This window comes from Homalodisca vitripennis, unplaced genomic scaffold (assembly GCF_021130785.1).
Source record: "Homalodisca vitripennis isolate AUS2020 unplaced genomic scaffold, UT_GWSS_2.1 ScUCBcl_1707;HRSCAF=5669, whole genome shotgun sequence".
Lineage (NCBI taxonomy): Eukaryota > Metazoa > Arthropoda > Insecta > Hemiptera > Cicadellidae > Homalodisca > Homalodisca vitripennis.
Genome location: NW_025777825.1, coordinates 32,509 through 48,138, shown reverse-complemented (window position 1 = coordinate 48,138; position 15,630 = coordinate 32,509). Strand labels below are relative to the sequence as shown.

General features: G+C 31.6%; 1 protein-coding gene across 1 annotated transcript in view; it reads left to right on the top strand.

Annotated features, from left to right (window-relative positions):
• Positions 1–512: 512 nt before the first annotated feature.
• Positions 513–15,630, top strand: part of LOC124371594 (putative sodium-dependent multivitamin transporter) — a 35,578-nt gene continuing 20,460 nt past the window's right edge. Inside the window, 2 exon segments of the mRNA XM_046829941.1 lie at positions 513–831; positions 5,436–5,569. Of these exon segments, the coding sequence (XP_046685897.1) occupies positions 5,450–5,569 (120 nt within the window). The 5' untranslated portion in view covers positions 513–831; positions 5,436–5,449.

The window sequence follows — 15,630 nt, the reverse complement described above, 5'->3', positions numbered from 1 at the left end:
CCCTAGTGGCTAAGAGCGTGATGCGTAACTTGACGCGGAACGAAATTCTCCTTCCTGAGCAAATCATACATGTACAGAAGGACAGCAAAAGAAGTAGTCACTTAAAAATTCAGTATCGTGCTGTCCCAAATTGCTGAAACCCCAAGTATTCTGCTCTGTTGATAAATAGGCCTATGTCCTGTAAATTTTGTGATTTAAAAAAACTATTTTGTTTTATTTGTAATCCATAGTTACTTATAATAAAAATAGCATGTATAAAATTAAAATAATTAAAGTAGACCCATTTGAAGTTTTATATGCTAATAATTATAGGTTTTACAGTTCCATATACTACGTTTTTATAGTATGACTAGTAAACCTATCACGTTGATTTTCTTATATGTCGTGGCGTATTGCATTGGACAATGCTTAATGGCAGTAAAAATGTTCTCTGTTGTCTGTTTACTTGTTGGCAACGCTGAGTGAATGAACACAGTCTGCTTTTCAAAATCCAACAGCTGAGCTGAGTACTGACTGACGTTTGACGGTGACGGCCCGTGACTCGTGAGTCGTGCGTGACTGTCTGCTATAACAAAATTACAAAAGTTGTAACTTTGAGAGGGACACATGTCTAGATTTAATTAGAAAAATAGGGATTTTAGGAATGGAAAATATGTAGATAATGGGAAGAACATATTATTAGTATATGACAGTTAGCGGTCCGTATTTACCAAATTTCAATAGCATTTATTTGATAAGTAATTATGTGTGATGACATATTAATACTTCTTATGATTTGCAGGTGAAATTTGTCTATACAATTGAAGAATGAGTGCGTTATTCTTTTAAAAGGTAGGCTGACTAATTTACATTAACATTTAAAAAGTTAGATGATGAAACAGAATACTGTTAGAGGATCTCAGACCTCTAATAAAAAATGTGATGAATATTCATTTAAGTGTAAGTGGCTTATATTTTAACATATTAATTATATCAGTTTTGAACAGACACTTAGACTATCTTAACCATTTTTCAAAATTTGAGGTTATGTTTCAGCCAGAACTGTGTTTATTTGGGACAGAATTTCATTTGTTACTTTTACTCCGCTTTGACAATTCAGAATAAAAAACCATATTTATTATGAGAGGCATAGCCTATATGTAATGATAACGTAAGTTAAGCTTATAAACTACTTAATAAAACGGTATTATGTAAACGAACTAGCCTATGAATAAACAACATGATTGTAGTATTACCATTATGGGCAAAACAAGAATTCTTGTTATAAAATAACACTACTACTATTAAAAATAAACAATACCAAATATCTGTCATTTAAAATCAATACCAACAGTAGTTGGTAATTGTCACATTAACGGCCCGGAGCGGCAAAATACAAGTTTCGCGTTATGAACTTATTGGAATCGTCCTATAGAACAAAACAATACAAGGTTTGTCAGGGTGGAAATGAGAGATAACGAAGTTCTAGAACATAAAAAATGGAACAACTGTTCAAGCGCGGAGCAATATTTCCATGTTCTACATCCACATCGGGCATCACGTGACCTTTTGTGACCATGATTCAACCTCGTGATGACGTCATCGGATGTGGCACCATCTTTGCAAACGTAAATGAAAAATAATACTGAAATGAGCAGAATTTTGATCCAAATGAACAATGTTTTTCTTCAATTTCGAGCTAGCTACAAATTAATTAGTTGTTATCGAGTTGAGACGAGTGCCTTCGGCCATCAGCACGGGCTTCAGCAAGTACCTTTGGTCAACGCTGATGTCAATGAAAGAAATCCCTCGAGATAGTACCTAACAGTAAAATATCAAATTCTAGAGGGGCTGATCAGAAATATAAATTGAATTGTAATGGAAAGGCAATTACGTACCGTGTAAAAAAACTTAGTAAATCATGAATATCCCTAATATGAATACATTTATAAATGGACATTAATAGAGAACACTTACCATTAGTGTGTTCCACAGAATGTACAGAAACTAAATAATCTCGTTTCGGTCGAAACTTAAACTCTTAACATGCCCGACAAAACACTCTGACACACCAATTCACTATGATTGGTTGATCCATGATCGTCACGCACTCACTCGATCCAAACTACAGTATACGATATCTAGTGAAGCACTGACTTCTGCCCCGGAGCGTTCAGATAACAGAAACACTATCAGTCCCAGCCGCAGATAATATTTGCGACACACCAGTTCACTACGATTGGTCGAACTAGTGGATGGTTGATCCATGATTGTCATGCACAGCACTCACTTGATCCAACCTACAGAACACGTTATCTCTGACTTCTGCCCCAGAGCGCCTAGATAACAGGTACGCTATCAGTCCCACCCGCAGATAATATTTACAGATATCCAGACACAGCACACAAACAGAACATTAAAACATTAAGAACTTAACTACGAGGGTTGTTCAATAAAGACTGAGACTGTGTCTATAAAACATTTATTGTTTAATTCTGATCTACATCAAATTTTTCACCTTCAAAGTATTCCCCATTAAGTGAAATGCACTTGTCCCAGCGCCTTTGCCATGCCTGGAAAACGTTAGAGAAGCCATCCTTTGACATGTTCTTCAGGATCACCTCCAAAGCCTTTACTGCATCCTGTTCCGAATCAAAACGACGTCCCTTTAATTCCTTTTTTGCAGTAGGAAACAAAAAAAAGTCACAGGGCGCAAGTTCAGGACTATAACGTGGGTGGGGCACGACCTTAATGTTTCATTTGGCCAAATATTCTGTCACTATGTGTGCAATGTGAGGCCGCGCATTGTCGTGATGAAGTTTCCAGTTTCTTCGAAGTTCTGGACGCTTTCGAGAAATTTGATCATTCATTAATGTAGCCAAAACTTGTTTGTAATAGTCTCCATTGATTGTCTGTCCACGTGGAACTGAATGAGTGTACACCATTCCTTTATAGTCAAAAAAAGTAATGACCATTGCTTTGTTTGCAGATTTGGCTGCCCTAGCTTTCTTCGGGAGACCTTCATTTTTTTCTACCCACTCAGTGCTTTAGATTTTCATTGCAGGGTCATACTGATAAACCCAGGACTCATCAGCAGTGATTACACTCTTCCACCAATCCCTATCTTCTTCAACGAACCGCTTCCACTCAAGACAAACATCGACACGGTTTTGTTTTTGTTCAGGTGTGAGTAAACGAGGAATCCAACGAGCACACACTCTAGACATGTTAAGATTGTCTTTTAAAATTTGTGTGAGCACTACCTACCAATATGTCAAGGAGTTCAGCAATCTGTCTGATGGTCAGACGTCGGTCGGTTTTGATCATTGCCACTGCTGTATTGATGATTTCCTCAGTGAGAGCAGTAACTGGGGCACCATCTCCTCCCTGCAACTCTGGGTCCTCTCTTCCCTCCTTAAAATCTTTGAACCAGCGAAAACAGGAAGCACGAGACATTGCGTCATCCCCAAAAGCTTGCTTTATGTCTTCATAAGTGTTAGTCGCAGTTTTGTTGAGTCTAACACAAAACTTAATCGCATATCGTTGTTCACGCAAACTGGACATGATAAAACGTTGGAGGCGGCACTTACCAAACTGATGTTCAAATGAGCACTGATGGCTTTGTGATAGAGATAAAGCAATTCAATGTCTGTTGGTAAACAATAGGGTCCAAAGGTATTGGAAAAAACCTGGCATCATGTCTTATCAGAGCAGTATGGGGAAATCCCGGGCCCAGTCTCAGTCTTTATTGAACAACCCTCGTATTTATGTATGGTTACTGTTATGATACAGATACTTTACAATTTAATCGCCGTTCCTGTTATAAAGCATTTGGACTCATTTACCAGTAACTGGAACATATACCTGTACCATTTTATTAGTACCCTGTAACATATATTCTGATTCTCAATCAATACGAGTACATAATTCGGTTACTGAAAGTACCGAGTACAGGTAGAAGCCATAAGAAATAGTAAGAACTAACTTTCACTTTCGTAGTTGATGCATGATGTTGATATTCACATATTTAGTGTTTTGAACAAAGTTCACATATATTTTCATTGCCATATATTTTGTAAATTAAATTAGTTATAAAGTTTGAATTTATATATTTGATTACGATTGATTTCAAAGTCGCTTCAAAAATGTTATTTTTAGTTGAAATAGAATATTATTTGATTAATTATTTGAAATAAAATACTCTTAGATGGGACAGGTCCCTTTCTCCCCCCCCCCCTTCTGTGCACTCCTGACTATCTGTCAAGATAGAAATAGTGATAGTGTGCACATGCAATTTGTGTTATTAGTTCAGGTAGTTATTGATCGTCTATTTGACAGACTGGAACAAAACTCTGCGGAACGGGTACTTTAAATCCTGTATTATAAAACTTGGTATTACCTTTGTATACCCATTGTTTTGTATATACAGTAAAATATTCAGCTTCTCAGGTTTATCCTAAATATGTACTTCCCATGAAAAATGCCTTCAATTCCTACAGACTACAACAAAACTACAACTTTGTAAAAAATATATACAAGACATTTAATAAGATATTGTTTTTTTGTTATTTCTCTAATCTAGATTAAATATTTCAAATTTAAGGTAGAAATATGCCACACCATATGTCATGTAAAAGACTTCTTTGAGGTTGTATGCCAAATTTTGAATGTGTAGCTGATTTCATTCTTAAGATGTCCTGCCAAAAGACAGACAATCATATAAAATAGTAATTTTTATTTCCAGACTATGTAGTGATTAAGTTTTGTAATTTTAAAGTCTGCTGATATAATCTTTCTTGAGATATCATATGGATAATTATGCTAGATGTGTTAATGTGTAATTTTTTAAAATACCCAGCAATTGATTTATTCTGTGTTTTTCTCATTGCCATCATGGTTACCCATAAGGCCATGTAACAATTTTCATTAACAACCAGCAAAATCCCATGAAGTGACATGCACCATCAGTAAATTTGGTGTTGCCTCTTTAGAAATGAAACTTCATGCAATATTTCAACTCTATAGGTCATTTCCTTCTTGAAATACCTTGAGGAAAAATGGACAGACATTAAACTTCTACAGCCCCTTTAGTGATAGGTTTCACTAATGCTCAGCCAATCAGTCAAGCTTTTGCTCATAATTTTATTTTTTTTACTGAATGTATTTTTGAGATGTCTCTAGACAGTACTGTAAGATACAAGTTCATATTATCAGTACACTTTTATTTTATTACTTTCAAAGACATTTTATAGATACTGTTCCTTTTCCAGAATTGTCAGTTTTGTTCTTCTAAAAATTATGGTAATCATAGAAATACTACTGCCCTCTAGTCAATCCAATAATACTTTGTCAATACCCATACTACTGTGATGACTCTCTAGCCAAGAGCATTATTTCACTTGTGATGATAATATTAGCCAAGTATGTTTTTACATTAAACTGTAACATGTTGACAGGTTGTACTGTAACAATGGCAGACAATCGAACACTGGGAGTGTGGGACTATGTGGTGCTCATTATTACGCTTCTAGTTTCCTTGGGAATCGGTTTATATTTTCGCTGTACTGGAGGAAAACAAAAAACTGCAAAGGTATTTTTAGTTGTTTACATTAGCATCAACCAATTTGTTATAAAAGACACAGATGGTAGGAATCAAATCTCTAGACAGGCTTTGGCCATGGTAAAAAATCAGACACGTTATCAGTTTTAAATAATTTAAATTTTTATAGGATGAGCGGCATGTGTGAAACACATGCTTCAAGAATAAAAAAATACTTTTTAGACCAAAATTACAATGCCTTTTCCTACAAATCAAAGCTGAAAAAGCACTCGTCATTTAACTAACACTACATATAGTTATTTAAAATATTTGTTTCTTTTTTTATTACTACTAACTATAAACTAGTACAAGATAAAAGGATATAGATACAGATCATATACGAGTGTCATAGTAGCTTAAACACTATAGTTTTGTGAACACAGTAGCTACACATTGATTATCTGAAATCATTGCTGTATAGCTTCTGTAAATACACAGTTACCCAAATTAACATTAAAATTGGTCTGATGCTTATGTATCCGCATTTGTCTGTCTATCTATACAGCAAAATGCTAAGACTTTTTGCATAATTAATGTTCCTTATAAAAAAGTCAAATGCTTAAATTAATATTCAAATAAGAAAAACATGTAATTCCAGATGTGTGATTAATACTAGTAGATATGAATATGAGGGTTCTAGGACACTTTTGGGACAGTCAGAAAATCAATGTAAAATACTGTCCATTGAACAATAAACAAATCTGAGAAATCAAACAGGAAATCACGAATGAAAAATTAACTGAATCCGTTCCAAAAGCGACCCAGAATCCCCTACTGACCAAAAATGAAAAAATCACGAATGAAACCGAATCTATAGCCGTTTGCTTCTACTTTCTTGAGCTGTTTTAATGTACAATATATTGGAAATGTTGTCAAATCTGCTACGAATAAACGAAAATTCTATAGTAAATATATTAAAATCTTAATGAAAAATCTTGGAAAAGTTAAAGAAAACATTATTGAAAAAATAGTATAAAGAATTTAAAATTACCTCATACAAACCAATATAGTAATTAAAGTACTATTTTGTCCTATAAATATACTATTTTTTCAATAATTTTAAGTCTTAGTTTACAGATTTTTCTATAATAAATAGAAGAATCTACAGCTGTTTTACTACAATTTGTGCTGATTTGTGTCAAATTCTAGTAAAATTCTCCACTTTTCAAAGTCTGAGTTATACAAATTTTCCCTATATAAATAGAAGAATCTAACGCTGTTAAATAATAAATTCTGCTGATTTGTATCAAAAATCTTTAAATTTTTTCCTATAAATAGAAACATTTAACGCTGTTTCTACATAAATTGTGCTAATTTTTATCAAATTTTGATAAAAATCCTTAGAAATCTACTGAATTATTGCTATTTTTCAGCTTAATAAAAAGATATTTTACTAAATAGTGAAACTTGACTCACTCAAATTTTCCCTATTTAAATGGAGAGGAAAAAGATATCCTGCCCGTACTGCAAAAAAGACGTTTTCGAACATCATTTTACCCGACATTATAAGTCAAAGAATCATCTGAAAAATAAAGACATTTATGAAAAAGAACTAAATTATTTGAGGACTTGGGCTAAAGAAAATCAAAATTGCCGATCACCAAAACATGTATAATATAGAAAAATTGCGAGAATTAAAGAAAAACTTGCAGAAGATGTTTAAGCCATTTCTACAAATCTGGAGATTTAACAGATCATTTAGAAATTTGCAAGCAACACGAAGTTTGTAAGCCAATTATGCCGTTTCCAGGTCAAACAACAACATTTACTAATTATCAAAAGAAGTTTAACCATCCATACGTTATTTATATGGATTTTGAAAGCATATTAGAGAAAATTCCGACATGCAAAAACAATCCGCAAAAGTCGACTACAACCAAGATTCAGAAGCACATTCCTTATGGTTTTACTCTATATTTAGTGTCTAATGTGACCAATCGTATGTACAAGCCGATATGTTATCGAGCAAAAAATGAAGAAGATTTGCCAAATGTTCCTGCAAAATTGTTTGAAGAACTTAATAAATTATCGAAATACATAGCTAAAAAGTATAATTCTAAGAATAAAATACCTATGAAATTAACTGAAGATGAAGAAATTTCATATCAAAATTCAAATCTTTGCCACATTTGTGAAGAAATATCGTATCAAGATACAGAAAAAACTTTAGGTTTTATGCCAGATGATTGGTACGATGATACATACAAGAAATGTAGAGATCATTGTCATTTAACTGGCAAATTTCGAGGAGCAGCTCATAGAGTTTGCAATCTGAATCTCAAGTTTCCTCAAAATATTCCAGTTTTCTGTCACAATATGAGTAACTACGATACTCATTTGTACATAAAAGAATTGGCAAAACAGTATGGTAATGTTGATTTGATCGCAAACACCGATGAAAAATATATAAATTATTCAGTAAATTCAGGATATGGGTATGAGTTTGAAGATGATAAACCAAGAAAGTTCATCAAGTTTTCTTTCGTAGATACGTTCAGATTTATGGCATCGTCTATTGAAAAGTTAGCTAAAAACCTCAAAAAAGATGATTTCAAGCATACAAATCATTTTATACAAGATGGTCTGAACGCAATTCTAGATAGACAACCAAATGACGAAGAAGAAATCTTTAAAATTCTATCTGGAAAAGGCATATTTCCTTACGAATTTATCGATAGTATTGAAAAACTTGATTACACAGAAGACCTGAAAATTCAAGATTTCTATTCACTTTTGACAGACGAGAGCATATCTGAGAAAGATTATCAACACTATTTGAGCGTTTGGAACAAATTAAAAGAGAAAAATCTAGGAAATTACTCTGATCTCTATAACATCCAAGATGTTTTATTGCTTGCTGATATATTCGAAAATTTCAGAAACATTTGCTTAACCCTCCAAGTGCTGGTTAGAACTGCCTTAAGTGCTGGGCATTTTTCAGTATGTTTGCAAGCGTTTAGAAAGTTTTTTTTTATATACTGTTACCTTAATGTAAATACTACATATTATATATCATTATTTTCAGGAAAGATCACAGAATATGATAATAATACTTATATGACTTACCTTTACATGGTAAAATATTGCTGAATGTAAATCTTGACAAAAAAAAAAAAAAAGTTTTTATTTTTTCACTTTGAGCTTAGATATCATTTCACCAAAGTTATGAAAATAAAAATCCAAGATATACAAGTTGTAGGTAATTTAATAATGAACCCAAAAGTATATACATCTTATGGGTTTACATATTGACAGAATTCACTCAGAGCAAAAAACGATAAATTGTAACACGTAAAAAATCAGTGATATTTGAAACATTGTGTACTACATTGTAACATGTAGTCTTTCTTCACTTTCACGTCTCAAAATGTGTTCAGTTCACAAAATATCACAATTAAAATCAACAATAAACTAAAATAATTAATTAAAAAAATATATTATGTACATAAATTTACAATCTTACGACGGAACAGCAATAAACAGAACGACCGAACCGTATGACTTGGAAATAAACATACGCTTAGAAACAGCTGTCGTATAGCGCCGGTCTTTGAGCAAAGACGTGCTCCATAGAGTATAACGAGTTCCGCATTTCTTCTAGTTTAATACTATATAAAATAGTTCGTGATATTCCGTAATATATAGCCACTAGCGTGGTTTAAAGAGATCGCGTTTCTGACATCGCGCTCCGCGAGGTCAGCACTGGAAACAGGTACGCTAACATCGCGCTACGCGATGTCAGCACCTGGAGGGTTAAAATGTTATAAACTCGATCCGGCACACTATCTAACAGCTCCCAGTCTTGCATGGGACGCTATGTTAAAATTAACGAAGATAGAATTACAGTTAATTAGTGATTATAATATGTATTTGATGATTGAAAAAGGTATTCGCGGAGGCATTTCTCAATGTATTAAACGATATGTTAAAGCAAATAACAAATATTTGAAAGATTTTGATAAGACAAAGCCCGAAAACTATCTGTTGTACGTCGATGCTAATAACCTTTATGGGTATGGCCTAATGCAAAGTTTACCATACGGCGATATCAAGTGGATGGATCCAAAAACTTACACAACTGGAGAATGGAAAGAAACAATTTTGGAACTCACCGGCGACGAAGATTATGGCTATATTCTTGAAGTCGATCTTGGATATCCAACAAATTTACACGAACATCACAAGGATTTACCTCTTGCTCCAGAACATTTTAAAAACAAACTTTGCACAACTCTACTGGATAAAACTGAATACGTTGTTCATTCGAGAAATTTGAAGTTCTATTTGGAACAAGGTATGATTTTGAAACATGTGAATAGAGTTATCGCATTCGATCAGAAGCCTTTTATGAAAGATTACATTGATTTTAACACAAACATGAGAACCAAAGCTACAAGTGACTTTGAAAAGGACTTTTACAAGTTAATGAACAACTCAGTTTTTGGAAAATCTATGGAAAATGTGAGAAACAGATGTGATATTAGACTAGGAAATGAAGAATTTTCAATGAAACAAGCTAAGAAAACAAATTTCAAATGCTTTAACATCTTTGACGACAACTGTATAGCGAGTCACATGTACAAACAAAAGGTTAAATTTAACAAACCGATTTACATAGGATTTTCAGTTCTTGACCTATCAAAATTGCTAATGTACGAGTTTTATTACAACAAATTAAAGAAGTTTGATCCAGATTTGAATCTGTGTTACATGGATACAGACAGTTATTTCCTAGAATTGAAACGAGATCCTTTTAAAATTATTAAAGAAAATATAGATGACTTTGATACAAGCGACTATCCAAAAGATCATGAATGTTTCACTAGCAAAAACAAGAAGGTAATAGGGAAATTCAAAGACGAATTGAACGGCGAGATATTAGAAGAATTTTGTGGATTGAGATCAAAGATGTACTCGTACAAATATCTAGACAAAAATCCAGTAAGATGTAAAGGAATTAAGAGAAGCGTTGTAAATAAAACAATAAATATCGAAAACTTGAAGAGATGTTTGTTCGAAGATAAAGAAGAATTTAGGGAGATGACAGTAATCAAAAGCTATAAACATGATTTGTATACCATCACCATAAACAAGCTGGCACTGAACGCTAAAGATGATAAGAGAAATGTCCTAGAAAATAAGATCGATACAGTACCGTATGGCTATAAAAATGAAGCAAAAATCTGATATATTAGACGAATTAAATAAACTTGGAAACTTTGATATGTAAATGGAAGATGATTTAATTCACTGTCACAAGTGTAAAAAGAAAACGAAAAATATAGATTCAAAAATCGTTCAAACTCAAAACGGGTTGTATAGAATTGCAGCAAAATGTTCAAAATGTAAGACAAACAAGAGTAAGTTTTATAAAGAATCCAAATCCAAAACCTGTTAAGCAAGAATTGAAGACTAAAGATGAGATAGAGATTGAAGCTCGAGAAATTCATGCACCAGTACGAAAGAAGTTTAAAAAGAGAAAAATTATAACATTAGGAATTGACGATTTATGGGCAGCAGATTTAGTTATAATGTCTAACTATTCAGATCAAAATGATGGATTTAAGTATATGTTAAATGTTATTGATACTTTCTCAAAATATGCTTGGTCAAGAGCTATCAAAAGAAAAAACGGCAAGGATGTTTCAAAAGCTTTCGAAGATATAGTAAAAGATGCCATAAGGATCAATCACAAACCTCCTAACCTACTTCATACAGATAAGGGTTTAGAGTTTAAAAATAAAGAATTTAATGATGTTTTGAGAAAATACAACATTAAGATTTATCATACTGAAAACGAAGAGAAATCAAGTATTGTAGAGAGATATAACAGAACTCAAAATGAGAGAATGAAAGTAATTTTTGAGATTAATAAAAACTTTAAATGGATCGATATTCTTCAAAAAATCGTAAACAATTATAACGATACAGTTCACAGCACAATCAAAATGAAACCGAAAGACGTAGATAAGGATGCAGAAAAGGAGTTATTAGAGACCGTTTTCAAGTATGTTCCACCTGAAATTCACACGAAAACTAAATTTAAAGTCAATGATCATGTAAGAATTGTTAGTAAAAAACAAACATTTTCGAACAAATATAAGAACAATTGGTCAAGAGAAATCTTTGTGATTTATCAAAATTAATAACACAGATCCTGTAACTTATAGTATAAAAGATTTAAATAATGAAGAAATAACCGGAAAGTTTTATGAATATGAATTGAGAAAGTCAAAGATTTTTTCTATATAAATGGAGGCCCAAAAGAAATGTTCAATGTGCAAAGAATTAAAAGGTTTTGAAGAATTTTATAAAGATAAGAATAGAAAAGATGGAATTATTTATAATTGTAAAGATTGTTATAGGAAGTATCATAAAGAGCTGTATGATAAAATAGAAAAATTAACTTTGGAAGATAAAGAATGTCTTAAATGTAAAGAAACTAAAAAAATTTCAGAGTTTAATAGTGATCACTATAGTAGAGATAAGAAAGACTCATATTGTAAAGATTGTGTAAAGAAGAATCTTCATAGATTATATTATGAAGATACTCAATGTGAATGTGGAAGAACTATAAAATGGTTAAATAATTATCAAAAACATTTACAAACAAAATATCATAATTCAAGAGTTTAACATTTTCATCGTGTAATAATTTGTTCTATATAAATGGAGTATCAAAAGAAATGTACAAAGTGTCAAGAAGAGAATAGAAAAGACTGTTATTGTAAGGAATTATACGTTAAAATGAACAAATTAACTTTAGAAGAGGAAAAAGTGTTACTTTTGTAAAGAAATTAAAAATATTTCTGAATTTAATAACTGGCAGTATAGTAAAGATAGAAAAGATGTTTTTTGCAAAGATTGTGCTAAAAAAGTTTTCAGCGAAAGTTATAAAAACGAAATGCCTTGTGAATATGAAAAAAAAATTCTACGATGGTTACCTAGTTATGCTAAACATTTACAGACAAAATATCATAATTCGAGAGTTTAACATTTTCATCGTGTAATTTAGATATTCTATAAATCAGTCGAGATTCAGTCATATTTGTAGTAAAATGATTTCCGTTGTATAAGATATTCAAAGATTCTTTCATTTGGTTATACAGATTGATAGAATTTGGTTCGTCATCAATGAACAAAATCTCTAATTCAGGATAATTTATTTTTAGATGTTTTAATCGGTTTGGTATTTCTCGTTTCTGAGCTCTGATAACGTAATAAGGCCATTCCCACATGTGATTCTTCTTAATTAATACAAAAACATGGTGTTTTTTCTTATCAAAATCTTTACATACCACATCTCTCTTCATTAATTCCATTCGCAATTCTTGATTCTCTATTTTCAATGATTTCATTTCATCTTTAATTTGTAACTGTTTTATTTCATCTTTTAACTGCTTATTTTCGTTTTCAAGTTTGTACTCGCCATATTTTCTAATACTCGGTAAAACTTCTTCTAAAACCCAATTTTGAAATAATTCTGCAATCTTCATTTTAGATTTCAGTATTAAAGAATATATGCCCGGTTTCATTAATAAAAATAGTGTTTTTTTGAAAGTTTGAAGGTAAGAACGATTCGTTCCCCCCTTCTGAATCTATGTTATCGAAGCTTTTTTTATATTTTTCTTTAACGTGATCTCTAATCGCTTTCATCGTATTTTAAATTCCAATATTTCTGCAATATCTTTTGCTTTAAACCAAAATTCATTATTATCATCGACAATTGTAAAGATATGTTTGTTTTCAAATCTAAGTTGATTATTGAGCAGATCCACAACAGACTCCATTTAGATAGAAAAGAAATTTAACTAGTAATTTTTATTTTGAGAATAAAGCCCAGATTCATTAATGAAAACAGTGTTTTTTTGAAAGTTTGAAGGCGGGGGCGAATCACCCCTACCTTCAGAATGTATGTTTTCGAAGCTTTTTTTATATTTTGGGGTCCATTTTAATCCTTTTTCAATCTTAAATATATTGTTGTTTTACTCTCATTATTTAATAAATTTCCCTCAGAGTCTTGAATAGTCAGAAACGATTTTTTGAATTCTTTTAATATTTTTTCTAATTGGAATATAATCGATTTCATTCGGTTTTTCACTGATTTTTGATCCATAAGCAACATTTGGGAAAAATGTGTACAAAATTTCAGATTCTTTGTGTAAATGTTGGGTATGATTTTCAAAACTAGGTTCAACGAGATTACAATGTACTTCAATTACATCAAACGGTCTAAATTTTGGCGTTTTATTTCCTAAATATACCTGATTTGGCTCAATAGTTTCTTGAACAAACCCTAATAAATCTACAATAATTGCTGAAAAACATTATTCTTACTGGTGATTTTATTTGAATTTTATTAGAGAGATAATTTTTTTGCATTTCAAACTTGTTTTCGTCAAAGTTTAAAGATTTATCTGATTGTTTGAATGTTTTCAGATAATTTTTAAGGGAATTTTTTATTTGATCGAAGGTATAATATCCTTTGTTTAAACCATAATATTTTGTTATGTTCTTCTCACTAAATCCTATACAATAAGGAGAACTTTCACTAATATTTATTACAAAATTATCAGAATAAAAGCCGCTTAAACCGATAAAATAATTTGATTCTTCCTCTAAGTGTATAGGATGTTCCAAGTTTAAAAATAATTGAGAGCTTTCTGAAGTCAACTTGAACAGCTTCATTTTCGCAAGCGTTGCTTCAAGATGAAAATCTTCTATTTAAATGGAGAAATTTTTAAAGCAAAAAGATCAGATAAAACTTCAAACGTTTGAAGAAAATAAGAAAGATCAACCAATCAGATTGTTAATTGTTGGTTCAAGTGGATGTGGAAAAAACAACTTTATTATTGAATTTTATCTACAATAGGTTGATTCCTTATTCCAATTTGTATGTTTTTAGTAAATCTTTAGAACAAGACGCCTATAAAAAATTACAAGAAAGATTTGAAAATATTGAGAAGAACTTAAGCAAAGAAATATCACATTTTTACAATGCTTCTGAGGACATAGTTCCATTAAGCGAATGTAAACCCAATTCGTTAATCGTTTTTGATGATTGTATTTTGGAAAATCAGGACGTTATTAAGGAATATTTCGTAATGTCTCGTCACAAAAATATCTCTTGTATCTATCTTTCTCAATGCTTTTCAAAGGTTGATAAACAAGTTATAAGAAATAACCTGAATATGTTGTGTATTTTTAAGCAAGATGATCACTATTCGAGAAAGATTTATAACAATTATGTGGGATCTGATATGAGTTTTAACCACTTTATTGAGTTATGTGATAAAATTTGGAAGGAAGACTACGGATTTTTAACTATTAATCTAACTTTGAAGCCTAAAAATGGTAAATATCTGAATAAATTTTCCAATATAAACGTGTGATAATCTAGTTGTTTTCATGTTTTTACGTTCACGTTTACGTTTCGCGTTCTCGTTTTTACGTTCCACGTTCACGTTTTACGTTTCACGTTTCACGTTCACGTTTTACGGTCCACGTTTCGTGTTCACGTTCCACGTTCACGTTTTACGTTCCGTGTTCACGTTTCGTGTTCTCGTTTTCACGTTTCCACGTTCCACGTTTACGTTTCAAAATTTTCCTAAATAAATGGCGAACGTAACTTCAGAAGAAGCAAAAAAACTTGATCAAATAGAAAAGAAATTAATCAAAGAATTTAAAGAACAGATTCGAATTGATGAAAAAGAACAAGAATTTATTCAAAAAATTAATCAACCTGTAACATCTGCAATAAAAAATGTTGAGGGCAAAATTGAAAATGTTTTAAGCGATAATCAAAATTTGATGAATTTGGTTCCAGTTGTACGACAATTTGCTGATATTTCGATACCAGAATCTGAGTTTGAATTGCCAAAATTACCATCTTCAACACCATTTAGACCTCGAATCATTGAAGACTCTACCATAGTTGAACCAATAAGTCCTGGAACAACGGATATAATAATTGGTGAAATTGGTAAAAAATTTCTTCCTAGAGCAAAGGATGATAAATTTGGTTTGTATTGGGACAGAAAAAAGAAAAGTTT